This window comes from Acartia tonsa, chromosome 8 (genome assembly GCF_053477335.1).
Source record: "Acartia tonsa isolate MP-2025a chromosome 8, ASM5347733v1, whole genome shotgun sequence".
NCBI lineage: Eukaryota > Metazoa > Arthropoda > Copepoda > Calanoida > Acartiidae > Acartia > Acartia tonsa.
In genome coordinates, this window is record NC_137267.1 from 15,190,307 (window position 1) to 15,218,096 (window position 27,790).

Here is a 27,790-nt window from a genome sequence, read left to right on the forward strand (position 1 = left end):
ACACAGTAGCTTTTCTCCTATTTCTAGCTCATGCTCTAACCCTAAGGGCAATCATTAACATTTATCTAACCTAACTTAAAATAGCCTATCAAAAGCTACTGTGAAAATACGATGAAACTTCATTTTCTTTCAATGGTACGAAATAAATAATATGAAGTTGGGAAACATGATTTTATTCTTTCGGTTTTCATTCAAAGTTCATATACAGCACTGAAACCCCTTCTTTATTTCTTTATAAATTCAAAAAAAGGGTGGTGGGTGTTTTGATCCTTATAAAACAGTAAAAGGATTTCTGTCTGGAAAAAAAGCCCTCCCAAAAAAAAATTAAACTAGAGTTTAAAGTCGATTGGTTTGACTGGTGGAATTGTCAAAAGGCTTCCCTGAAAAGTACCTACTACCCATTCGGACCAATACTTCCCGAGATCTTCAGCTTCAGACAAAATCATTAATACTTTTAGTTACAGGAGGTAACAAGATTAAACGTAGAAGACGTACGGTACCTGTCATAACATCTGACTACTCCATCTGGATGAATATATCTAAAATTAAAATATAAAAAATTGAAATTCCTTGAAACACAGGCATGTTGCATTTCAAAATGACCGCATTGAAATTCTGATTATGAATCTGAAAACCGTTTTGAAAAATATTGCTCCTAGTTCGAATAAGAGCTCATTAAGTACCTAAAAAGGCTGATTTAGTCAAAATTGTTCATTTTGATAGGTTATTTGAAAATCATTTCCGACTGAATCAATATTTTTCAAAACGGTTTTTAGATCTGTAATCAGCATTTCAATGCAGTCATTTTGATATGCAACATGCCTGTGTTTGAAAGAATTTCAATTTTTGGTTTTATAAGGGGGCGGGCACATTTTATAACCCCCGCGCGCCCGTTGTTTTTGGATTAAAAAACCTGTTTCAAGTTTCACAGGGTTTTATATAGGCCCAGTAACCCTTGCCAATGTGAAAAAATGTGAAATTCCAAATAAGTTGGAAATCAACCCGCCCTAATATACATATATAAAATTCATACCCAAAATTCTTAAGTCAACGAATGAGAGAACTTGTTTTAAAACTTTGGGTACTAGTACAATCTACATTCCAATGTACTCTCTCTTCCTGATGAGAACTAAGCACAACAGTTAAATTTACATGGTATGCTTAAAGTTAAATATCTGTGAATTCTGCCTCATAACTTTTAATAGGACTTAAAAATATAAACATAAAATAAGACAGTAGTAATTTTACTATACTAGTGGCTTCGCCCCTAGCCTCTAGAACCTAAAGTATTAAAGCCAACATAAGAAAAAAAAATTTGCAAAAAAGTTTGGGTATCAGTATATTTTACTCTCAAGTGCCTCCCTCCCCCCCCCCCCTTGTATAAAACGGAATTTAAAAAAAATAGCTTCTACAGTTTGTTAGTATCGTTTAAAGTTTTCCTGTGCTTAAAGGTAGAACTCTGTTTTAAGTAGCGAAGTTACTCTATACTTCACTTTGTATATCTGTCTGTCCGTCCGAATGAGATTATCTCGGCTGATCTTTAAGATAGGCTGCTATTTTTTTGTTTGAACATATGTGGTACGGCGGCATCATACGGACAAGCCTTTCATAGAGTTGCTATGCTTCGGCTTATCAAATCACAACCCAGCGCTAATCCTATTATCACCATTTCACCCGGCCCCTTCGGGGCCTTGCCGACACCTCACAAGCAGCGGTCAAATTGGACATCTCTGATAGTGGGAGGGGCGCGGCCCCTCTCTACAACCCCAAGCCCCAGTCACCTGTCTTCCCGGGAGACGTCTACCTCCCCCTTGCCGCAGCCGGACCTTCCCCTTTCTCTGCCATCACCTGCCTACCCCAAGGAGGCAGCCTTCCCTCCTACCTTTGCGCCTGTGGACACAGCCCCCAGCTCAAAGGAACCCATCACCAGCTACCCCTCATAATCTATTATTATACTTCTATTTGCTATATAAACCTGTATATCCATTGTAATGATCAGTTCAAAATATATCCTTTAATCAGTAACTCCTTGTAGTTATTTATTGGTAGAATCTTTAAGGCTAGGGGCTCGTTTGAATCGAACTCGCTCAGTAGGGTTGAAACGCTTCACCCTACCACAACTTGGTGTCAGCGTGTTTCAATCGAGCCCTGCTAAAACTAGCCGATTCTACCTCTGGCCGAGGGATTGGACCCTTTTGCAAGTAAGGGGACAGTCAACTGACAACCTTAGAAGCACTCCTGGCCGAGAGATTGGACCCTTTTGCAAGTAAGGGGACAGTCAACTGACATCCAACAAGAATTCAAGAAGCCAACTGACCCGAGAAACGGCCTTTTTAGGCCACTTTTTTATCATTTTTGAACGCACCACGTAGGTATTTTTACCTACTGCGGGTAAATTTTGCCTGCTGAACGCACCACACGGCACCCTTAGTTACCGTCCAAGCCGCTTTGCGGATTCATCCTACGCTTGGCTTGGCTGCCCCAGCGCAGCAGGTTGGGGAGCACTACCTCCCACTGGATGCTGGCCTTCCTGTGGCTAGGAAGCTAGTCAAGCCTGATGTTCTGGGGGTTTCCACCAATCTACCCCAACGCCTACATGCCAGGGGAGAACCTGTAGGACTCCAGGCGGACCTGGAGCTGGACAAGACTGAATTCTGGGAGACAGACCCCATGCTCAAGATGGGGGGACCAAGCGCTCCAGAACAATGCCAGGACATCAACTACCCTTTTAACCCAGGAGGATGGAAGCTTCAGCCCGATACAGCCCAGGGCCATAGGAAGAGGCCATCACCCGGCACTAGGAGTAAATGGGAGCCAACCCCCCTGAGGAGAGTCCAGGCCCCCACAGGATCAAGGCCTGGGGAGGACCCCTACCACAAGCCTCAGGACTGCCCGCCGGGGAAGCTACCTGTAACATCAACCCCGTACGGTAGGGTTGCCCCTGGAGGCCCCGTTGCAACCATGTCCTTTCACTCGGACCTGCCACTACCTGGTCACCTGGCCCAGCTTAGCGCCTGCCTTGGGCAAACGAGACGTCCCACCGTGCAGCAAGAAGTCAGGGATGGCCAGCTTGGGACCCTCAACCACCTGGCATCAATGACCACCGCCTGGCTGCCGGTCATAGTATTGTTAATGTTGAGTGGTTGTACCTGGCTCTTACCCCTACATCTCTCAATATTCTTACAAATGTTCACCCAGATTGGAAAGTCAGCGATTGAGTACAGCAGCGGGGGTATATGGCAGCGTAGAAGAGTCCAGACATCCAGCCCGTTGCCATATCCGGCGCCATCACAGAGACCCAGAAGATCCCCTGACCAAGGCTCAGGGGGTTCGAACCCATGCCAGAGAATTGGTTGCCTACAAAAGAGGTACCAGACCCCCAGGACAGGCCAGAGGCTACCAGAGGTTGAGCACCAGGCTGGCCCCAAGCAGCTGCCGGCCATTGCAGCATCTCAACCTGCCCTGACCCATGTCACCACCAAGGAGAGGAGAAGGGCAACGAACATTGACGCCACGGAGAGACCAGACCTACCGTACGAGCCAAGAGAAGAAGTGACCACCATTGCCCCCAGGAAACCAGCCAATGGGGCTCTGCCGGAAGTCGGAGACCCTGCTGGGACGCTGGGGCCCCAGCCAGATGAACCGAAGGAGACTTTAGCTGAAGCCACCACCCCCAGCTGTGGACTGGGTCAGAGGTGCAAGGGGATAGCAGGACACCACTCCCCAAGAGGCCTAGAGGCCCCTGTGAGACGACTGGCCACCTGCCTCTGCACAGACCCAGTAGCGACCAACCTGCCTGTTCCTGGGAAGGATTCACAAATTCTACCCTCAACTGCCAACGAGTGGTCACCTCTAGCCAGACACCCCTGTCCAAGGCCAGCCAAGAAGAACTTGCCAGCCAGGGGAGACCTTCCAAAACCTACGCCTCCAGCTGAGGATGTGTGGGAACCAGGAATACCGACATCAGCCACCTCCAGCAAACTTGAAGAAGCCGCCTGGGGAGAGAGAGGAGATGCACCCAGTAACAAGCCCAACGGCCAAAGACCTTGTCCTAGCCCAGAGGGAGACAGAGTGCCAGATCACCTCCCGGCTAGGGGAGAGAGCTCAGGATGCGATACCTTTAGTCCCCTCACAGCAGGGACTGGGGAGCTGTCTGCCCAGATACCGGCCAGACCCCCGCCGGGCCTCCAGACCGGCGCTGATCCCCAACACAGAGAACTGGCCTACCCCTACACTGAAGATCTAACTGCCAGTCTCCTACCTGCCCCTGTCCATGACAACCCTAGGGGAGACAAGGTGGCCGCCAAACTGCCACCACCACCTGCCAGCGTTGTCCGAGACCCTGGAAGCTGGATACTCCTGGACCAGTCCAATGGTGGAACGGTTGCGGCAACCTTACCAGCTAGCAGTCAACCTGGAACCATGGACCAACTGCCCCTGTACCAACCAGCCGAAGTCACTGTTCTGCCACCACCAGCTGTGGACAGGAGTCTGACCAGCAACCCTACAGATGGAGGAGAGCAGTCGGGACCTGCGCCTGCGCCGCCAGCTGGCGCCATATGCAATCCCACAGACGAACTAGAGTTTGAGATACCTGAGGACCGGACCAACCACCCTGGAGGAGAAGAAGAGAACCTGACCAGCCAACCTGCAGAACTGGGAACAGCCCCTCCGGCGCTACCCACCGACGTGATATGGAACCCAGATGCCGACATGGAGCCCCTACCTGCCAGCAGCAAGCCCCCAGGACAAGAAGTTGCCACCGTGATGGAAGTAGCGGCCCCCGAGGACAAAGCGGAAGCGATGTGCCCCCTCCAGATGACAGCTATCCCCATCTGGGTAGGAGCTAAGAGGCCGAGCAACCTGGACAAGACAGGCGCCCCCAGGGAGTTCTACGCGCCTACTACCATCGTTGTCCCTCCTCTAGGAGCCTCTAGAGTGAGCCTGGGTCTCCGTGTCCAGCTGCCAGCCAAGACAGAGGTAGTTCTCCAGACAAGGCCTAACTTCCAGCGCCGAGGCCTGACCGTCGCCAACCCCCAGCTGGGAGCCAACCGGGAGTTGACCATGCTGATATCCAACCACAGTCAGACCGAGCAACGAGTTTCCCGAGGGGCCTGTGTAGCCCGAGCTGTCCTACACCGCGCTGTGCCCCAGGGAGAGTCTGCCGCCCCCCATGGTTCAAAGCCTGATGTCCCGGTGGTCCCGCAGCCCTTGAAGGGGAGGTTGTGGTACGGCGGCATCATACGGACAAGCCTTTCATAGAGTTGCTATGCTTCGGCTTATCAAATCACAACCCAGCGCTAATCCTATTATCACCATTTCACCCGGCCCCTTCGGGGCCTTGCCGACACCTCACAAGCAGCAGTCAAATTGGACATCTCTGATAGTGGGAGGGGCGCGGCCCCTCTCTACAACCCCAAGCCCCAGTCACCTGTCTTGCCGGGAGACGTCTACCTCCCCCTTGCCGCAGCCGGACCTTCCCCTTTCTCTGCCATCACCTGCCTACCCCAAGGAGGCAGCCTTCCCTCCTACCTTTGCGCCTGTGGACACAGCCCCCAGCTCAAAGGAACCCATCACCAGCTACCCCTCATAATCTATTATTATACTTCTATTTGCTATATAAACCTGTATATCCATTGTAATGATCAGTTCAAAATATATCCTTTAATCAGTAACTCCTTGTAGTTATTTATTGGTAGAATCTTTAAGGCTAGGGGCTCATTTGAATCGAACTCGCTCAGTAGGGTTGAAACGCTTCACCCTACCACACATACACGTTAAAAATGAGTGTCCAGTAAATAACTTACTGGATCCGTATGTCATCCATACAAATGATATACAAAAATGTTTATAAATGTTATATTTTCAAGGGGGGGGGAGGAAGTTCTGACACATTTGCGTAAACCTGGTATATAGGCTTTGTCTTTGGACTGAGAGGATAGGTTAATAGAGATAAAATCATTATTATATGATGAATTTTTGCAAGTTTTAAGATTTTTTTGGATAGGCCTTCAGGTGGTCTCTGTACAGGTAAAAATGAAAAGAAAAAAAAATTTGAAAGTGTTAGAAGTCAGCTTATGAAACAAAATATGCATGTTTTTTCTTCAAATATATGAATAACATTCAAAAAGATGCATATTTTATTTTATAAATTGACCTCTAACTCTTTAAAAAAAGAAATTTATTTTTTATTTTTACCTGTACAGAGACCACCTGGAGGCCTGGAGCTCCGGAACCTGGAGGACTATCCAAAATTCTTTAAAAACTTGGGAAAATTCATCATGTAGAATGATTTTATCCCTAATAACCTATCCTCTCAGTCCAAAGATAAAGCCTATATAATACCAGGTTTGCGCAAATGTGTCAGAACTTCCCCCCTCCCCCAATATTTTTCAAATCTTCTCTCTCTTAGTAACCACTAACATCAGCACATTACAATTTTACATTTCCGGATGTATTACTCTCAAGCACGCAAGCCAGGGATCTAGAGGAATAAGACAATGGCCTATAAATTGTTGTTTATTCCCAATGATGATACAAATTACTCCTCTGTAGATTATAATTATTAGTTGAAAAGTTTAGACTCTCAACTTTATGTATTAACCAATCAAAAAACAATAAAAGTCCCCAAAGTTGTTGAGCCAACGAATAAGAAAACGATATTATAAAACTTGTGGGACCAGTGTAATAAATAGCCTAATGTCCCCTCCCTCCCTGACGCAAGCACTCTTTACTGCTCCAGGAATGTAGTTTGCTGGTGTGTATAATTTTTACATGAATGTGTCAGGATGAGTGTCTGTCATCGCTTGACCGATATTTTTCTCCTTTACAGATTAGCTTTTCAAAGGTCCTGGAAAGGTTTTTAACTATTTAGGAGAGAGTAATGACACACTCCCAAGAAAAATCGCGAAGGGAAAAAAATGAACCCGCCCCTCCCTCAATTAAAAAAAAATTAAATTAAAATGACGGTGGTCGACTCTCCATCTGAAGTACCTCTAGAGGCCGCTAGAATATATGTATTTTTATTCTTTTGGGAAACCATTTTTAAAGGTCCTTGGGACCATAAAAAAGCAAACAATTTTTTTAAAATCATAAAAACCGTGGGATAAAATGAGCTAGCGAATGTTAAGAGGTTAAAAATTCAATCTTATTGTATATTAATAAAAATCCATTTGGATAAACATAAAAAAAATATTTTATGTTGCTGTTTTGTGTTAATACTTTTCTGTATAGTACTTTGTTGTTTTAAATTAAATTGTTGTTATTCCATTGATGTGTGTGTGTTTGTATATATATGTGTGTATAATAATTTCACTTGTAATTTTTCAATTTCAAACAAAGAAATTGAAATGAAATAATGATGATAAACAAAGTTTCCCATCTGTGTATTAAAATTATTATTAAATGGTATACATTAGTTTCATCCACGCATTCAAGTAGATTAAATTTAAGTCCTGAATTTTTTTTTTAGGTAAAGCATGAGAAATCGTGTTTATACCTTAACCTTTCAGCCTAATTAATTTTCTTTAAAAACATTCCTATAATCAAATAATAATATCTTTTTTGTCACTTAACTAGAATCAATTTTTACCTTGCAGGTCTGACCCTCGTAAACTGATCCCCAACTTCGGTGGCCCGTTTCACCGTATCAAAGGTCCCGCTGGCAAAGTCAATAATGCCACCAGTGGGGCGGGTAACCAAACCGGCCACCCCCTTACCAACTCCCTTGAAAAATCCGCCGACACCCTCCTGTGTGGCGCCCTCATAGGGCTTGATGAAGACCCCCGCTACCCCGCCCACAATACCGATCGAAAGATCCTTAACGTTTAGATAACTATGAATAAATGTTTGGGTAGGCTGAACATCCTAATATATTTATATACAAAGCTTGCAGATATCATATTATATTTACAAATACCTACCTAAGACTTAAAGTGTTTCAAAATCAAAAAAGTATGTAAAGTATGTAAGTAAATTAATAAGTTCTCTAAATAATGATACAACCATTTCTTCATATCATAGCTAGCTATGCCTTGACGTTAGACGCCATTCCATTGACTAGATTCTGTTGTTCCCGCCGTTTTATCGTCTCACGCCGTTTATTTTGAAACTTCTCATCAAACGTCAGCGTGGCCAATCCTTTGCCGAGGGCGCCAGTAATTTTGGACACGGTACCAGCGGCTCCCCCCACCACACCGCTGAAAACGGATCTTACGCCGATTGACAGGCCTTCGGCGAATTCACCTGGCCCTTCAACAGCTCCCTAAAAAAAAAATAAAAAATATTATAGGCAGTCAAAGGAACCTTAACAAAACGATTTCATGCTAATCTCTTAGTAAATAACATGTCCCCGACGGACCAAATAAGTGAGTTATAAGATAACTTCGCCGTTAAAAATAATTGAATAAAGATTCCATAATAAAAATTCAGTTGTATAACATACAAAATAATGCTATATGTACTTATCTATTTCTGCAAAATAAAAATGAAAAATAATAGTTCTCTGAATTTGTCGGAATAGATAAATAGAATTATAATAAAAATGTTATATAATATACAGACTGGCCAGCCAATTTTGAAAATAAAAAACGTACATAACGTACACAAAAAAAATACGTTACGTACATAAAAAAAGTAAAAAAACGTACAAAAAACGTACATTCCTAATAAAAATAAGTTAAATAATTTCCTAGTTACCTATTATTAATACATTTAAGTCTACTAGCAGCTACCTGTAAAGGAGAACCATAGCGAACTGACAGACACAAGGACACAAGATATCCTCTTACTCTATTTAAAAGAACTAGCATCTACGCTCCTAAAGGCCTCTAGGGGCACTTGAGGAGGGCAGAGTTGAATTCAATAAAAAAAAACATGGATGACAACATACATAAGTAGCGAAGCTCAAAAGTTATTTATAGACATCTGGAAAAAAATTAACTTAAAATCAGTGAGCAATTAAAATTCATTTTTGGGGGGAGGAGGTATTTTTTTTTCTAAAGTCAATTTCTCTTGGGAGGGTGGATGGTGACACTCTTCCCCAAAATAGTTATAAAACTTTCAAAAACCTATGAGAAGCTATCCTGTTAAGGAGAACCATATCGGTTCCGTGGTTAGCGAAATTCTTTGGTACAAACAAACAGACATCCTGTTATTATGTACAAAGTATATCCTATTATAAGGACCAGCGACTACGCCCTTAGAGGCCTCTAGAGGAACTTGATTAGGGGGGGGGGGAGGAGTTGAATTAAAAACCCATTTTTTTATTTAAAAATAAAAAGTAAAAAACAAGGATGACAACATCCTTAAGTAGCGAAGCTCAAAAGTTATGAATGGAAATCTGGGAACTATATAAACTATAGAGTAGTGTCGTAAAAAATAAGCATTTAACTTATTTAAATAAATCACAAAACCTTTTAAAAATATATAATAACGTGAAAATCTAGAAATAAATTCAGCCCCCCTAACCAATAAGCAAATCTCAATGAAATTTAGTGGAAGTATTGAGAATGAAAACTAATACAATCACTGAAAATTACAACCGTCTATCAGGAATATGAGTAGAGAAAATCACAAAAACCTATACATCTAGGAATCGATCTAGCACTGCAACAAATAGACAAACCTTAAAGAAACTTTTTGAAAATATGTAAAATGTGAATTTATTTATTCCCTGAAAATTTCAGCCGTCTATCTTGAATAGAAGTAGAGAAAACCATGAAAAAAAGAAAATCTAGGAATAGATCTTCTAGCACCCCAACCAAAAGGCAAATCTCAATGAAAATATGTAGAATGTGAACTTATTCAATCAAAAAAAAGGAGCCGAGAAAATCACGTTTCTCCGATAGCATAACGGACTGACAAAGTGATAATAGAGTAGCTTCGCTAATAAATTTTTTAGTGAGGGAGGTGGGAGTAGACCACCCCCATTTCTGATTTCAATTTTAAAAAGAAAGAGAAAATAGGGGAAGGGTGGTGATTTTTTTCTAAGAGTAATTTCTCTTGGGAGGGTGGTTGTACCCTCTCCCAGGACCTATGAGAAGCTACCCTGTAAAGGAGAACCATATCGGTTTAGCGGTTAGCGAGAACCTTCGGTACAAATAAACTGACAGAGAGACATACATCCTGTTATTACGTACTAAGTATATTCTATTAAATAAAGTAGTAAGTTTTTTGTCTGATGCTTAAGATTTTCATAACTACTTCATACAGTTACCGAGATGGTTTTAGGCTATTTTTCTACTATTTTGAATACAGGTTCTTGAAGGGATATGGAAGGACAGAGAAAATAGCCTACAACCTTACAATGATCATGTCGGTTCAGCAGTTAGCGAGATTCTTCGTTACAGAAAAAAAGGATTTATAGGATAAATATATAATAGGATATAGGGTTATTTTGTCTATTGCTAAAGATCTCAGAAAATACTAGTCTTTGATACAAAGTAAATCAGTGCCTGTCTGTCTAAAGCTTAAAATCTTGGTAACCACTGAACAGATTGGGTTCTAATCATCAGGGAATATATCTACTGGTCCTGTGGTAGTTTTAGGCTATTTTCTTAGAGTGTGGGAAACCCACCCTCCAAAAAAATCAACCACCCCTCAATTTATTTTTATAAACTAATGCAAATCAGCGGGGTTGGGGAACCCCCACCGCACCCTGGGGCGAAGCCTAAATGAAAAAAATAATCACAATCTTTTTTTTATATTTTTTTTGGACAAATTTCCAACAAACGATTCTATAAAAGAGTGGACGAAGCCACTAGAGGCTAGGGGCGAAGCCTCTAATCCTAGTAGAAAGTAAAAAGCTGTAAGTGTCCCTCCCCCAAAGAAAAACAAGGATGACAACATCCATAAAAGCGAAGCTCTGAAACGGTAGGACAAACGGACATTAACACTTGTATAATGTCATAACTTAATAATCAGAATGTAAATGTATAAAAGTCAAAGCAAAATTGTAAGTAAATTTGTTGTAAGGATAATGTTTACGGACATACTTACATTTTTAGGACTTGATTATAGAGTTGCTTCGCTTATAATATTGTACTTTGTTGTTCCAGGAATCAGTATACCAAAAATCCGACCAATCGGATAATTAGGTCATATACAAATTTGTTGTTAAAAATGTAAAAAAATCAACATGTTTAAAATGGACGTACGGACATTCTGGTAATGATTATAGAGTTGCTACGCTTTCTAACTCGAACCCAACTTCTATAGGAATCACCATGCAAAGTTTGAAATCTATAGGACAATTCGGACATGCCTAAATTAACGAAAAGAGCTATCCGTTACGGACGGACGGACGTACGGACCGACCCTAATTATAGAAAAGCTTCGCTTTTAAAAAGCAAAAAACCATCACAGGACTATTAGGTATATTCCATGAAGAGTAGAGCCCAATAGGTTCAGTGGTTACTGAGATATTAAGCTTCTGATATACAGACGGACAAGCAGACGGACAGACATCATTCTACTTTGTATTATAGATAATATACTATTTTTGTAATACTTTTTGTACAAATACAAATAAATATACAAATACTTTTATACTTATATTTGATTCTTATTCTTTAAAAACTGAAGATACCAAAAAATAAGACTTCTTAATCCTAAACTGAGCACCATTTGATATCTCGGAAAATTTACCCAAGTATATAAAGAATTTGAAAAAAATTTTCGTAAAATCTATTAAAGGGGTAGTTGCATGAAATGCATTTAAACTTGAATTTAGTCAACTGCATATCTCTTTCTGTTCAATAGTTTGAACTAAATCTATAGGACATATATTTCAAATCCATAAATTTAAACTGTAAGTTTTAATAACATATATGCATAATTTACCTACATATTTTTGTTCTATGAAAATTTAAGATAATATTGAATTTATTTAATACAATACACCTATAGTTTTTGTTGAAATTTTCGTACAAAACATACAAATTACTTTTCTGCTAATATTTGATTCTTATTATTTTTTAAAAAAACGTAAAACGTACAAAAATACAAATTTCAAAATACGTTACGTACACATATCAAAATAACGTCCAGAACGTACACAGATTCGATGCGTAACGTACAAAACGTACAAAACGTACACTCTGGCCAGTCTGAATATAATATTTTCCCACGAAACATTTTCATTTTGATATTGCAGAAAATAAAACTGTTTTAGTTGGAATATTTTATTATTGGCAGAATTATTTAGGTATCCATTTTTTGAAGGGGGGGGGGGGGGTTAAATATGAGATATAAAAAGGTTAACAGCATAAAAGGATTCTAAAACCCTTTAGATACAAAATTTACACATTATGATCTCTATATACAGTTTCTATATTTTAAAAAGTTTCTATCGGTTCTTTGTAGGATTTAGGCTATATTTAGAAGACAAAAAATAAAAAAAAAACTCCGTGGCTCTAAAGGATAGACAAGCAAAGGATAGTATATGTATCATAATCATAGTTTTTATTTATTATAATGCAAGCTATGATTTTCTATTTGAATATGAATAATATGCTATACAATCATATACAACGCAGATTTATTTGTTCATTTATATAGCATTCAAAATTTATTTGTTAAAAGCGAAGCATCTCTACAATTTTATGATTTTTAATTTAAATATCAACCAAAATTTTCTATTAACTTGGATTTTGTAGTTTTAGATGGCATGGTAATTAATTTAACTTCTTAAGCATGGTATTCAGTTTCATGAACATAGCATCTCTTAGAGTGAAAATATATAGGAAACCCAACAGCTGAGAGACGTGTTTATAAAACCTTAGTTAACACTAATTTAACAGTCCAATGTCCCCTCTCTTCTTATTAGGACTATTAAATGTAAAAATAAGGGAAACATATGTAAAAAGGCTTCGCTACTTTCGAGCACTATCATTCTTATTGATCTGTGTATAGCTATCAGAATGCATTAAATCAAATGCAAAATAGATTTAAAACTATTCAGTGCAAAATTTCAAAATTTAAATGTCAAAATCATTCTAAACAACTCACTATCTCTCTACAGGGATCTAAAGGGATAAGACAATATCCGATAAATTGATGTACATCCCACATAAAGTTACACAAAATTACCCCTTCTATAGATTAAAATTAGTGGTTGAAACGTTTGGACACTCAATTCAATAAAAGTTGTTTAACTAAAACCAACCTACCGAAATTTATTAAAAGTCCCCAAAGTTGATAAGCCAACGAATAAGAAAACGTTATTATGTAACTTTGGGGACGAGTGTAATAAACATCCTATTGTCCCCTCTCTCAGTTTTATTTTGATTTATTTTCAACAAATAATACAGAAAATATGGAATATATTATATGTAGTATGACCATTGACAAATATTCTCAAACAATAAAAAATAAAATGGTTTCTGGCCACGCCCCTAGCAACTAGGGAAAGGGAGGTGGTAAAATAGATAATTCAGATCTTGGATGAACCAATGTAAAGTTTCATAAAATAGAGAACTGAGTTTGGCAGTTAGCAAGATCTTAACTGACAAAGGGACAAAATTAAGAGAAAAAATGATTTAATAAATGATTTAATTATGCTTTGATTGATTTCTTACTTAAATCTAAATATGCAATTATTATTAAGAATAATATTCGCGTATCTAATGACAGGGGAAGGGTTAACTGCTAATATTTCATACTACTGCACAGATGCACACCACACCCGCATAAATACTCACACAGACACACACAAACACAATCAAAAAGAGAAATGAAATAGAAAACATGGATGAAAAGCAGTGATGACAACACCCATAAGTAGCGAAGCACAAAAAATGGACATAGTGAGTTATAGAAACATGTCATAGGAATCGTCACTAAAAATTTCAGCCAACTATCTTAGTTGCGTTACGGACTGATTGTCGGACAGACAAAGTAAATTATAGAGTAGCATCGCTGCTAAAAAAAGAGAAATTCCAATATTTTAAAAATTGAAATTTTATGACTGGCTAAATTTTTCAATACATAGTTATTAGTATTGTGTTAGTAAATATATACATTCTCTATCTTAAAAACTTTCCGAACCATATGTCCATTTTCTATTTGTGTATTCAGATCCCACGGGATAAAAACCACCAATGTGTATCTTTCTGAATATATCTATTGTACCCAAAATGCAAAAACTGTGAATTTGTGTTATCATAAATCGTTGAATACTAATTTTATGTTTTTATGGGATCTACAGTATTAGGAAAGGATGCAAAAACATAGAAAAGGATTTGTAAGGGTGTTTCTTTAAATCATGCCTTGTAATTAACTTAATGCCAAATCTGCTCTAATAAATATATTTTAAATTTAGTATGAATGGCTGCGCCCTGGCATCTATGGGCTCTGTAGTGGGATTAAAAATAGTGTAAAACCATCCCTTGATATGAATTTAAAAATGAAGTAGCAAAAAACTATCCAGGGCCTTATGCTAAGCATCATTACAATGAAGAACTCAATCGGTTCAGTGGTTAGCGAGATCCCTATAGACAAACAAAGCCTTACTTCTTTAATAGAAAGTAATGTTTAACCAGAGGCTTCAACTGTAGCTTCTAAACATTTTAACACAAAAGCTATTGTTTACCTTGAAGTGTATTGACTAATCATCAAGCAAAATAGCCTAATACCTGCCCTCCAACCCTCCTCGGGGAAAGGTTATGATAATTCAAAAACTAAATAAATTTTATAGTTGCTTCTTCATTGTTACTTAAAATACCTGGAACGGTTCATAGAAAAGATCCTCTACACTTCTGGCCACACCCACTGCCAACCCATACGGATTTCCTAAAAATTAAGCAATTAATTCAAACTGCAGAACCCCGTAGACCGAGAATGTAAGCAAATAATATTAGTATAAGGGCTAATAACCACTAGAATACTGCTTATATTAGTAGCAAAATTGGCATTTGGTTTTAAAAATTCGTAGTTTAGACATTTACCTAGAAAGTAAACCTTTTAAAAAATAATCAATTTGCCTATGGCCATTAATACACATTTTTTCTTTTTTCGTCGACTATTATTCGTGTCCAAATTTAGATAAGTTCAAATATCTTCGGATACACATATTGGTTTTAATAATAATATAGGGGAAAAAAAACTAAAATTTTTTTTTGTTCCATTAGCTTTTAGCCCATAAAAGATAAATAAACAGTTATCACATTTAAATAATCCTTCAAACAATATGATAAAACACTTCTGTACAATTCAAATTAGTATTTTCCCTTTTCTAATTCAAAATCTGTTTTAGTCAGCAATGCATTATTTACATGGAGCTTGATATTAACAAAGCATTTAATTTTAAAGTAAGCATAACTTTCTTTCTGAAACAATTACCTACACATATGATATTTATTAATCTTAATCAATTTTGATTTTGTCATTATTATTAGAAGAGTTTATTTAATCTTTGTGTCCTTCCATCTGTCAGTCTGTCCGTAACGCTATGAGGAAATTAAATTTTTCAGCTGCTAGATACATTTTAAAATTTGATTATGATTTTATTTTTAATAAGCATCCAGTAAATAATTTACTTGGTCCGTTGGTCTGACGGTCATGCATCAAAGACATACTTATTACTCATAAAGGTTTCGTGATTTTTTTTATTATTTATTGCATGTTTTCTCTTTTTCTCAACTGAACATCTGCTATACAACTTATACAGTTTGTGTATCCATAATTGATATTTTTGTGTTATTATAAATGTTGTAATCCTTATTTCATATTTTATCTATTAATCACTTTATTTTCCAAGAGAATAACAGTACCTAATGAAACGCAAGAAAAGCCTTTATTTAAAGAGATCAAAGATATGAAAAAAATGTTTACCTATGACGTCAAGACCAAGAAGAACGACATACATCTGTTTGACAGCTTGGCTGGTGTAATGGCGATTAATTTCTGCCAGTAAATCTCCTATGCCATAAAACTGGTGCTTCCTCTCAAAATATGCCAATCTAAATAGTAAAAAAGCTGTAGAAAGTTGCTCTGATAAGTATAACCGAATCAGCCTGGCAATTAATAAGATCATAGATTGATTCAACCAAGAAAGGTTTTTATTTAACAACATGCATTAATATATTTTGTCCTAGTAATAATGATTTTTGACTTGCCGAAAATTTTTATGTGAAATATACATATTGTTTATGGTTACGAAACTTTAAATCTAAATTGTAGCTCCTCTATAGGTTTATCCTTTTGGCTGAAACTACGGGATATGTTAAGAAATGTACATTGTAACCAGGTAATATTATAAAATTTTAATATCATTACTGCTATTGGTAAAATAACATGTTGTTAGTTTGTCTATGCTGCGCTTCTTATTGACATTGTTTTCATAACAAATAGCATTACCTAAATATGATGTCGTTACTATCTGTTATAGTAACACCAAAGCTCTGTAGTAACAGCAGAATAAAATTGGAACCCCTAAAAATAGAAACATTTTTATTCTTTCACAACATACATGGAAATCTTTTGAAAGTTGCAAGGTTTTTTAAGTTTATTGCACGATATATTGCTTTACAATTACATCCCCAATAATTATAAATTCTCCGTTTGTAGATTGAACTTATTGGTTATGGATTGATAGTATGAACCAACCAATCAAATACTTTATCTTTTTTTAAATCAACACATAAGCGAACCTGCTTTGAATACCAACATAATTTACATTCCAATGTCCTCTTCATCCCTAAGTTTAACATACCTTGTAGCCCCGCCATCCCTGCGGGAATTGTGGGAGGTTAGGGAGAAGCTGACGTGTATCTTGAGTGGTGACATGTGCAGGTAGTCGTAAAAATCTTTCTTCCCCTGGGACACTGTGAGGATAGCGTGCTCCTAAGTTAAATAAATGTCATTTATTAGCTTCGAAGTTCCTTTAAAATTCACTTTGTCTGTCCGTCAGTCAGTCCGCAACGCTGTAGACATTCTCAGCTATTATTCATGATAGACGGCCGTGTGTCTTAAGGGTATGTGTTTCATGAATTGTTATGGATGTTGTCATCCTTGTGTAAATTTATTTTGTGACAAAACACGCGTAGAAAAGTTAGTACATAGTTTTTGATATCTTTCAGACAATGCATTTTAAATTTTAAATATGGCAACTTTTGTCTTAAATGTGCATTTTTATTATATGCGCAATTAGCTCATTTATTACACTTTCAAATAAATAAAATCGAACATAATTTTTATTGATAAACCTCGACAACATGTAAACCTATTCAAACATTTAGAGTTAAGAAAATGATTCTTTTTAGGAAATAAAAAAGTGAGAAAAGAAAATCTAAAAAAGGTTTATTTTTTACAAGATGCAATTATCCTTGTTTTAAAGCAATGTTTTTTTATGTGATCAGATAATACCTGTAATGGTTTTCTGGCAAGTTCCAGGTCCTTCTCCAACTTTTCTGGAGTATTTTCGTCCAGGATTTCTTCCTCTTCGAACAGGCAGGAAATGGCGTTGATAAATCCAAGCTCAATTTTTAGCTGCATCTCCTGAACAATTTATTTTATGTCAATTTAAATTATGTCTCTTAATGAATATAGAATATACGTGGATTTATTGACAGGAGAAAATTTGCCGTCAATTTAGCTTGCTAATATGGACCTCATTTATTGGCCAGTTCGCTCATTCTATAGGAGAGGAGGGGATGGGAGGTATCGTTATTTTAGCTAGCTGTGAGCATCACTTTATCAGAGTATATGTAAATCTGATGTAACAGTCAAGTAATAATATATCCATTAGTCCCTATATTAGCGCAATACTAAATAAAAATTAAAATTTCTATAATATTTCAATAGCCAAGAAAGAAAATTTTATTCTTGTGACCATCTAATTTAATAATAACATGTTTTTCTGATTTTATGGAAGCAAAGCATATTAAGATAAACAAAGAAATAAGAAAAGGAAGATAACCATTCACAGCTTAAGAAATGAAAGTAATGGAATGAAATGTGAAATAAAAGTTACTACGCTTTCAAAAAAAATATCTCAGTATGATTTAAAGGGTTTTGTCTTTCTTTCATTTTTGCAGCAGTAATAATTTACAGATATCAGGCTTTTGACAATATGAAAATAAGACTCAGGTTTGTATCTAAGAAGTAGGGCAGGGGTGTTTTAGACTCACGTACAATTTATAGGAATGCAGTATACACCTAAATCTATTGCAGACAAGATAAATCAACCAAAACCAACACTTTTGCTCAATAAAAGCGAAAATATATTTCAGTAAAAAGAGGAAAAAGTGACATGTATTTGGAAAAATCGGGAATAGTCTTTTTCGTGGCAACCCCCCTTAAGGGGCGATCCGTCGTATTTATAAAATGGCTTTTGATAGGTTATATTATGTTAGGTAAGGTTACATTAGGTTAGGTGATTGCCCCACATGGTTAGGCAATTGGCCCCGCAGGGTTAGAGCCCCCCGAAGGGGCTAGAAATAGGAGAAAAGCTACTGTGAAAAAAAGAAGAATCGCCCCTTAAGGAGCGTTGCAACGAAAGGAACTATACCCATAAAATGATATAGTAAGCAAAAGACGTGAAAGCAAATGTATAAAATCAAAAGAGAGAGTAATATAATACTGTGGCTTAATTAGAGACATATTATGTTAGGTTAGGAGCTCTTGTGAGATCACGCGTCAAGTCATAATGTGCTTTAACGTTGAGCTTGAGTTGTCTCTAGTGGCTATAAAAAAGTGTCAAAACACTTAGAATCTATGGCTAACCAATTAACTAATCCAAGCACATGGTATTATATGTCATTGCAGTTTATACATCAAAATAGCTTATTTTTTATATTCATATAAGCAGAAAGATGACTTGATAAAATAATAATAGGCTAAAAAGGGTAATTTTATGTTAGAATACTTATCTTCAAAGAAAACAGTATTTTATATAAATATATCTATCTGAGAAGAAATAAGTGGTTCCATTGAATTGAGTATCTTATATAAAAATGCCATTTTCAGTGTGTAAAATAAAACATATCACACAGTCCCTTTTTATAAGAGATACTTTTTTATACTTCTCTGTAACTGATAATACTATATTTTGATGGATTTGTTAAGTCGTTTGGTCCAAAGACAGACAAACATCCAACCACTTTAATATAAAGACAGTATTATCCTGACAGTGAAAATTCATATGAATAAAATTATTTCAATATTTATATTATTAAATAAAATAGTATGTTTTTGGTCCGTTAATATCTCGCTTATTTTTAAAGCTTCACATAGGTCCAGGGAGGGCGTTTTTTGTTCCCCCCTGCGCTAATAAGCCATAATGTAAGTAAGATTTTAGCTTCATTTTATTTGAATATTGCCATTCTGGTTTTTATCTTGACTTAAAATCAAATTGCAAAAATTTCCATATTGTCAAAATTTTGCAGAAGTGCGTTTGCGGGAAGAGGATAATGTCTGCTGAAAAACAAATAGTCTGTCTGTGTGTTAATTATATTTTTATATAATCAAACTAGCGGATACGCCCCTATAAGCCTCTAGGGGCCCTATTCGAGCCCCCCCCCCCCCACTTTCAATTGTAGTTTTAAAAAGAAAAAGTGAAAAAAAATGTTTTTGGATGGGTCAATTTTTTCTAGGGGCAGTATACTCTACAAAAATAGTTATAAACCTTCCCAGGACCTATGAGAAGCCAGCCTGTAAAGAAGAACAATATCAGTTCAGTGGTTAGCGAGATCCTTCGGTATGCACACAGACAGACAGAGATCCTTTTACTTTATTGCAAAGTTTGTTTAATGTGCTAAGTTGCAAATATAAGTTATGTTCCTTGTTATTATTATATTTGTCAGGGATCTAAAGGGATAATACAATGGCCGATAAATTGGTGTACATACACAATGATGACACACAAAATTAACCCTTCTGTAGATTTAGTGGTTGAAACGTCTGAATACTCAACTTAATAAACCAACAAATCACAATTCAATTAAAGTCCTCAAAGTTGCCAACGAATAAGAAAACGTTATTATAAAACTTTAGGAACTAGTGTAATAAAAATCCCATGGTCCCCTTTCTCTCTGAATATTTGTACCTGTTATTTTCGAATGTGTGTGATTTTCTGATCAAATAAAGATATCACACTTTAAATTTAAACAAGGATAACAATATTTCAGCTAATACATACTTTTAGATAATTTAAGGGAGGGAGAGGACATGAGAAAGTAAATTATAATAATTTTCAAGGGGCCAATTTATCGTACATTGTCTGATCCCTAAGACACAACAATATCGATTAGCCTTTGGTGTAAATCAGAAATAAGGTATAGACAACAAGCGAAAAAAATCTAAAATAATATTTGGGGGGCAGATAAAAAGGTCGTCAATTCTACTAAGTGTTGCCCACCAACGACAACTAAAAATTCCGTTAAGGTTTTGTGATTTTTTTTCGAATTAATTTCGTTGTTTGTAGAAGCTGAATTTAATATTTTATTAATTAAAGCACTTCTATGATCAATATATCCCTGTATAAAAGTAAGGTGCAGTCAGGGGCTGCTATTTAGCCAATCAATTTCATTTAAATTGCCAAAAATTTAATATTTTGTTGGAGTAAAACTTGTTTTTTGGTGTAACTGAAAGGGAAGTGGGTAAGAAGGGGGAGAAGAAAGGGAAGGGGGTTGAGGGGAAAATCAGAATCACAATCCCTTTTCCCTGGCTGCAGTATTATCAAAAAGTTTAAGTCGCATTGCTTTAGGGGTAGAAATATTCAAAACTTATCATGTTCAATACAAATTTGATGGTTTTGATAAAGGCAGAATGGATATCATATTTTGTAGCTGAATTTGAAGTAAGTTTGTTACAACGTTAAAATAAAGTCTAGTTAATTACTTACTAAATTAATTCTGTACATGCTTTTTTCTTAATACTTTTTAACAAGGACATGCGGAAGGGAATTTAGACACCAGCACCTCATTAAAAAAATGACAGTCGTGTAAGATCACTGACCAAAATATACAGTACAATTAATCAGGAAGGGAGGGCAGGGATCGAAAGGGATAAGACATGACAATGGCCGATAAATTGATTTAAATCCCCATAGATTACAATTAGTGATTGAAACGTTTAGATTCTCAACTTAATAAACACACCAAACAAAGAAGTTGTATCAACTTTTTTTTTTATAGCTAGCCGGTCCTTTTAGTAAGTAGTAGATGTAAAATTTTTCATAGAATTCAGATATGCAATCGGTTTTTTTGTAGACCTCTTATTTTTTAAGTAATTTAAGTTTAAAAAAAAAAAAATTAAGTCGATTTTAAGGTACTAAAATGCAACAAAAAAAAGAAAGAAAATGGCCATTATGAACAAAAATAGTAAGATCTTTAATTTGACACCTTACTTTTTCAATTCTGTCAATTATTGAAAAAATCGATTTTTTTAAACCCACGAGAATAAAAACTTTGAACTCAATTTTATCATTTCACAAGTAAAAAAATATGGGTTCATATATACCTTTAGAATCAGAAAAATATTACGAATCCATAGTAAGCAAAATTGAAAAAAAAAGTTTACAATATAGTATATAAACTACAATAAAAGGAATTATATGAAAATATCATATTATATTGTACAGGCAACGTCTTAACTTTTGAATTGGGTATAAAAATGGGAAGGGGGTATAGAGGGGGTAAAGAGGGGGTAAAAAAGGGAAGACGATAGTGTTGCCAGAACAAAAAATACAATTGGCCATTTTTATATTTTTATATTTTTTTACTTTTTTTCAATTTTGCTTACAATGGATTCGTAATATTTTTCTGATTCTAAAGGTATATATGAACCCATGTTTTTTATGTCTGTTTGAGAATATATTTAGGTCTAAAGTTTTTATTAAACCGAGGTTAAAAAAATAGATTTTTTCAATAATTAATCAACAGAATTTTAAAAGTAAGGTGTCAAATTAAAGATCTTACTATTTTTGTTCTTACTGGCCATTTTCTTCTTTTATTTTGTTGCGTTTTAGTACCTTAAAACCGACTTAATTATTTTTTTTAAAAACTTAAATTACTTAAAAAATAAGAGGTCTACAAAAAAACCGATTGCATATCTGAATTTTATGAAAAATTTTACATCTACTACTTACTAAAAGAACCGGCTAGCCATAAAAAAAAAGTTGATACACCTTCTTTTAATTGAAGTCCAAAAAATGATTAGGTAAGCTATTGAATAAAAAACGTTATTGTAAAACTTTGGGGACAAAAGGAAGGGGACATTGGGCTGTTTATTACAATGGTCCCCAGACTTTTTAAATATCGTTTTTAGATCAAAAAAAGAAAAGTAGCGGGTTTCATCGTAATTTCACAGTGGCTTTACTCCTATTTCTAGCCCCCGCAGGGGGAGGGGGTCTAACCATGCGGCGCAATCATAACATTTACTTAACCTAACCTAAAATAACCTATCAAAAGCTACTGTGAAAATATGACGAAACAACTGTTAGGACTATTTTGAATATTGATTGGTTCATTAAATTGAGTGTCAAGACGCTTCAACCAATAATTGTAATCTACAGAAAGGGTAATTTTGTGAATCATCAATTGGGATAAACATCAATTTATCAGCCACTTTCTTTTTCTGCAAATTAATACATTTCAGACCAGAAAAATTCTTTTCTTGATTTTAAAGCTTATTATGTTTTTAATTTTAATCTTTTTTCAATCTCAACAGCATTTCATGATTCACATTGTAACTTTTACATCTATTCTCTGGGGTGTGTGTGTGTGTGGGTGTGAGAGTTTATGTGTGTTTGTGTGTGTGTTTGTGTGTGTGTTTGTGTGTGTGATTGTCTGGTCGCAGGCAAGTAAAAGTTTCTAATTATAGGATAATTACCTTTTCCACACAAGTTATGTCTACAATCAGGGATATAAAGGGATAATATAATGGAAGATAAATTGATGTAAATCAATAATGAGGATAAACAAAATTACCCCTTCTGTTGATTAAAATTATTGTTATAAAAGTTTGGACACTACTAGTTTAGTACCAACCATTCAAAATTTAATAAAAGTACCCAAAGTTATTGGGCAGCGAATAAGATAAAGTGATTTTAAAACTAGTGGTACTGGTGTAATTTACAGTATATCCCCTCCCTTCCCCTAGTCTACAATACTTAATTCATTACCTACTTAGTGTTTTACAGCAGGTTACCTCTGCATTTAATGGAGAAATTTTAAAATACAATATTTGCTTCTATAATTTTAAATAGGTAAAATTTAAATGAATTTTTTATATAATTACTTGAATGGCAAATAAATCAACTATTAAAACAATAGTAGCTATGCAAAAAACAAAGGCCTTGCAATAAATAGAATGAATGGCCAATGGCATACTCTTATGCAGGGCTGGGCCTCAAATTACATTTCCTACATGGCGTTACAGACTGACGGACAGACAAAGTGAATTTCACTACTAAAAATTGAACATGTTATGAGATCAAATAAGAAAATGTTTTGTAAAGGAAAGAAGATAGTATGGTCTGTTTGATTCAAACTGACATAAATCTACACTCTCATCTCCACTAGGAAAGGAATAGTATTCTAGAAAACAGAGAATAAATCAGGATACTTATTTACATCATAATTTTATAAACATTTGATTATTCCGCGATTAAATAAATTTAAATCACTAACACCAAGCACCAAAATGAGGGAGGGGTAGAAATTAGTCTAAAACCATACAGGGACCTATGTGAAGGTTTACTAAAATTTAAATCTGAATTGGTTCATGGGTTAAAAATATCTTAATAGCTAAACAAACAAAAAATGTTCTACTTTAAATAGTAGTATAGGTTTTCCCCTTATTTTTAGCTATGGCTGACTACAACAAAAATTAAGTGTGAAACAACAATATTATCAAAGGTTTTTTTTTGTCTGTTGACTATATTAAGTAAATGCAACAAAAACTGTCATTGCAAGGTTATTATATTCTGTTATTTTGTTATCATAATACCTATTCCTATTTCTACTAAATTTGGTGCAGTAATATTAATCAGCAAATTGCACAAATCTATTATCAAATTAAACATTCTCAAAAGAGATGGAGTGATTATTGTAGAAATATCGTAATAAAGAAAAGATTTATTACCCTAGATATTCAATCAGACACAATAATCTGTACAGCTTAAAGTGTGTAATTCAATGCAAAAAAATACACCTAATTTGACAGATAATGAATAAAACAAAGATCAAACTAAATTTCAATAAATCATGGAAAGAAGAACAAAATCAAAATATCTCAAACTGGGATGCTGTCATTTCCACAGCCAGCAGAAATATAGCTGCATAGTTGTCTAAATTTAAAAACTTCTGTCAAAAATAATTGATCCTTTTTTAAAAGTAACAGGATATCTATCTGTCTATCTGTATGTCTGTGTGTGCGTTTACCTTAAGGTCTCACTTACCGCTGGACCAAAATAGTTTCCCTTTTACACAAAATTTGTATAGGTGTAGCCGCTAGTTCATATGACATTTAAACAACTATTAATTACATCTCCAATGGCAAAAAAAAACATTGATAACAAAATCATATTTATTCTTTTTTCATTTATATAAAATGCTCAATTATATCATGTTTTTATACCAGAATTCTCTAGACTAATGTTAAAATATGTTTCTTGGTTTTTATCATACAAATAAAGGGCAATTTCCTATACTTGTTTGTTGGACTACCAACAACCCTTCCACCTCATCTATGATTTTAATTCTCTTGAAATATTTGTGATCCTGTTTTTTAGTTAGTTAAAGTAAGTTCCTAAAAATGTCTGATTCAACCTTCCAAAAATGTTAATAAAGCAAAAAGAACCCAACCGCCCCACCCCCTACCTTTCCTTTTAATTAAAGATTAGGAGGGGGCCCACAGGGCAAGATATAGCTTGTTCATTGGTAAAATAGGTGAATCTAGCAGATAAAATTGTGTTTACATTTATTTTGGTATTGTTTTACAAATTCAATTTACAGCGCTTTTTAAGCTTCAAAATGTCTCTATTTGAAAAAAAATATCATACAAATGTTAAATCATTCATACCTAAATGTGCTGTTATGTGATAACATTAATAAAGAACTTTTAGCAGTAACAACACGTGTACTATATTCATAAATAAAGTACATGGTAAGAATTCTAACTTTAGTACTTAGTAATTACCTAAATGAGAGCATGAATATACTTGTACTGCTTAATATCCATATGGGCTGGACTAGTATAATAACTTTAGTACACAAATAAAGTACCTGTATCAAAGCATACATTTATACTTGTATTGCTTCATATCCATATGGGCGTGGCTAGTGTACTAACTTAAGTACAGAAATAAAGTACCTGTATTAAAGCATGAATATACTTGTACTGCTTCATATCCATATGGGCGTGGCTAGTGTACTAACTTAAGTACACAAATAAAGTACCTGTATCAAAGCATGAATATACTTGTACTGCTTCATATCCATATGGGCGTGGCTAGTGTACTAACCTAAGTACACAAATAAAGTACCTGTATCAATTCATCAATATACTTGTACTGCTTCATATCCATATGGGCGGGGCTTGTGTACTAACTTTAGTACAGAAATGAAGTACCTGTATCAATGCATGAATATACTTGTACTGATTCATATCCATATGGGCGGGGCTAGTGTACTAACTTTAGTACAAAAACTACAAAAATAAATGTACTTGTACTACTTCATATCCATATGGGCGGGGCTTGTGTACTAACTTTAGTACAGAAATAAAGTACCTGTATCAATGCATCAATATACTTGTACTGCTTCATATCCATATGGGCGGGGCTTGTGTACTAACTTTAGTACAGAAATGAAGTACCTGTATCAATGCATGAATATACTTGTACTGATTAATATCCATATGGGCGGGGAAAGTGTACTAACTTTAGTACAAAAAGTACAAAAATAAATGTACTTGTACTACTTCATATTTATATGGGCTGGACTAGTGTACTAACTTTAGTACTAAAATAAAGTACCTGTATCAAAGCATGAATGTACTTGTACTGCTTCATATCCATATGGGCGGGGCTAGTGTACTAACTTTAGTACAGAAATAAAGTACCTGTATGAGAGCATGAATGTACTTGTACTGCTTCATATCCATATGGGCGGGGCTTGTGACTAACTTTAGTACAGAAATAAAGTACCTGTATCAATGCATGAATATACTTGTACTGCTTCATATCCATATGGGCGGGGCTAGTGTACTCTAGCACTGACACCTCTAAGAATGGGTGGGGCACACTCTGGGCAGTCACTGACTTGGGTGGGGGCACTGGCGCAGCGATAACTTAAAACAAGGTCAATGAAATACTTGAACTTTAGATAAAATAAACATGTCACAAAGTATAATTGAAAATCTCTATTAATGACGATGAAACCAGAAAGTAGTTTTATGAAAAGACACTCAAGGTCAAGATTAGCTGTGATTTTATGGAGTAAAGGTGTATTTTTATTTTCTAGAAGTAACTTTAATGTACACTTTATATCACATTCTCCTTTTATAAATAAGAAATTTGATATTCTTTTGTTATAGCTTTACTATCTAAGGAATTTATTTTCCTTGCTCTTCAAACAGTTCATACCCAAAACAATTATAAATTATACCTGGATAAAGGCATTCATTGAGTTGGTTATCCAGCTGAATATGATTCACTTTCATGTGGATTTGCCGTTGGTGAGGAGATCTTCGAACCTTTACATAAAAAATCACATAATGTCGACTGAAAATTAAAATTGTCTCTTCTTTTGTACTGCCTTTTCTCTCATTTAAGCGAAACTAATCTTTAGTTTTTTTTTGACCGTAAATCAGTCAGTTGCGCTAGGATTAAATGTGATTTTTCTCGGCTACTATTAAAGATAGAATGCTTAAGATACACTTTAAAAGGTCAGGAGTAACCAATTTAACAGAAAAAATATATCTATCGTTTTAATAGAAAAATATATCTATCGATTAAATAGTGGTGATTTCTAATATTTTTTTATATCCTGGTCTCAATTTTTGTCGTCTTTAACTATCCGCTTTATAAGTTACAAGTCCATACATTTTTTATGCTTCGCTACTTATGGATGTTTTTTTACACTTTAATTTTTCCTTTTCATAATTTAAACATTCGGCATTTAAATATACCCAGATATGTTAAGGTTTTAACTTAAATTATTAAAAATTGAATTATTTTCTTTACCTGTAGCCAAAGGCCTTTCTGGAATTGTCGTCTTAGTTTGCCCCTGTAAGGTTTTTCCATTCGATCCTAAACGTTAAATGGTTTCAAAATTAAAGTCTTAAATGTTAGAGATGCGCTTCCAATATTGGATACGTGTAGCTTCGCCCCAAGTGGGTTTTTGTTTCTTAGGGGATGAGGTACATCTACCTAAAATAGCCTTAAACCAGCCCTTGACCAATAGACTATATAAGATGGAAAGAATTTTAATGTTATAGGTAATTTTGAAATCTGCATCAAATTTTAAGGATTTTTTTATATAAAATTCGTATTTTGTATAATTCTTTATTTAAAAGCGCAAATGCAGTTTTAGGTAACTAACTCTGACATCTGTGATTAGAGAAGCTTAATTGTCGTACATCATTCAACCAATTAGAGTTCAGGTAGTTTTCAATTCACCTATCACGGATGTCAAAATTATACTTAAATTATATTTGCGCTTTTAAATAAAGAATTATACAAAAAACGAATTTTATAAAAAAAAATCCTTAAAATTTGATGCAGATTTCAAATCTACCTATCTACCATTCGTCTAAAAACAACGGGCGCGCGGGGGGTATAAAATGG

The 27,790-nt window shown here is 35.6% G+C and overlaps 1 protein-coding gene across 3 annotated transcripts in view; it reads right to left on the reverse strand.

Annotated features, from left to right (window-relative positions):
* Positions 1 to 27,790, reverse strand: part of Vps13 (vacuolar protein sorting 13C) — a 134,732-nt gene that overhangs the window by 29,444 nt on the left and 77,498 nt on the right. For all 3 annotated transcript variants that reach the window (XM_080169195.1, XM_080169194.1, XM_080169193.1), the window contains 11 exons: positions 27,188 to 27,253; positions 26,610 to 26,697; positions 26,150 to 26,292; positions 17,365 to 17,496; positions 16,712 to 16,842; positions 16,357 to 16,431; positions 15,832 to 15,959; positions 14,723 to 14,790; positions 8,033 to 8,263; positions 7,592 to 7,818; positions 501 to 539 (listed from right to left, as the gene is read on the reverse strand). In XM_080169195.1, coding sequence (XP_080025321.1) covers positions 501 to 539; positions 7,592 to 7,818; positions 8,033 to 8,263; positions 14,723 to 14,790; positions 15,832 to 15,959; positions 16,357 to 16,431; positions 16,712 to 16,842; positions 17,365 to 17,496; positions 26,150 to 26,292; positions 26,610 to 26,697; positions 27,188 to 27,253 — 1,328 coding nt within the window. The remainder of the gene's footprint in view (positions 1 to 500; positions 540 to 7,591; positions 7,819 to 8,032; positions 8,264 to 14,722; positions 14,791 to 15,831; positions 15,960 to 16,356; positions 16,432 to 16,711; positions 16,843 to 17,364; positions 17,497 to 26,149; positions 26,293 to 26,609; positions 26,698 to 27,187; positions 27,254 to 27,790) is intronic.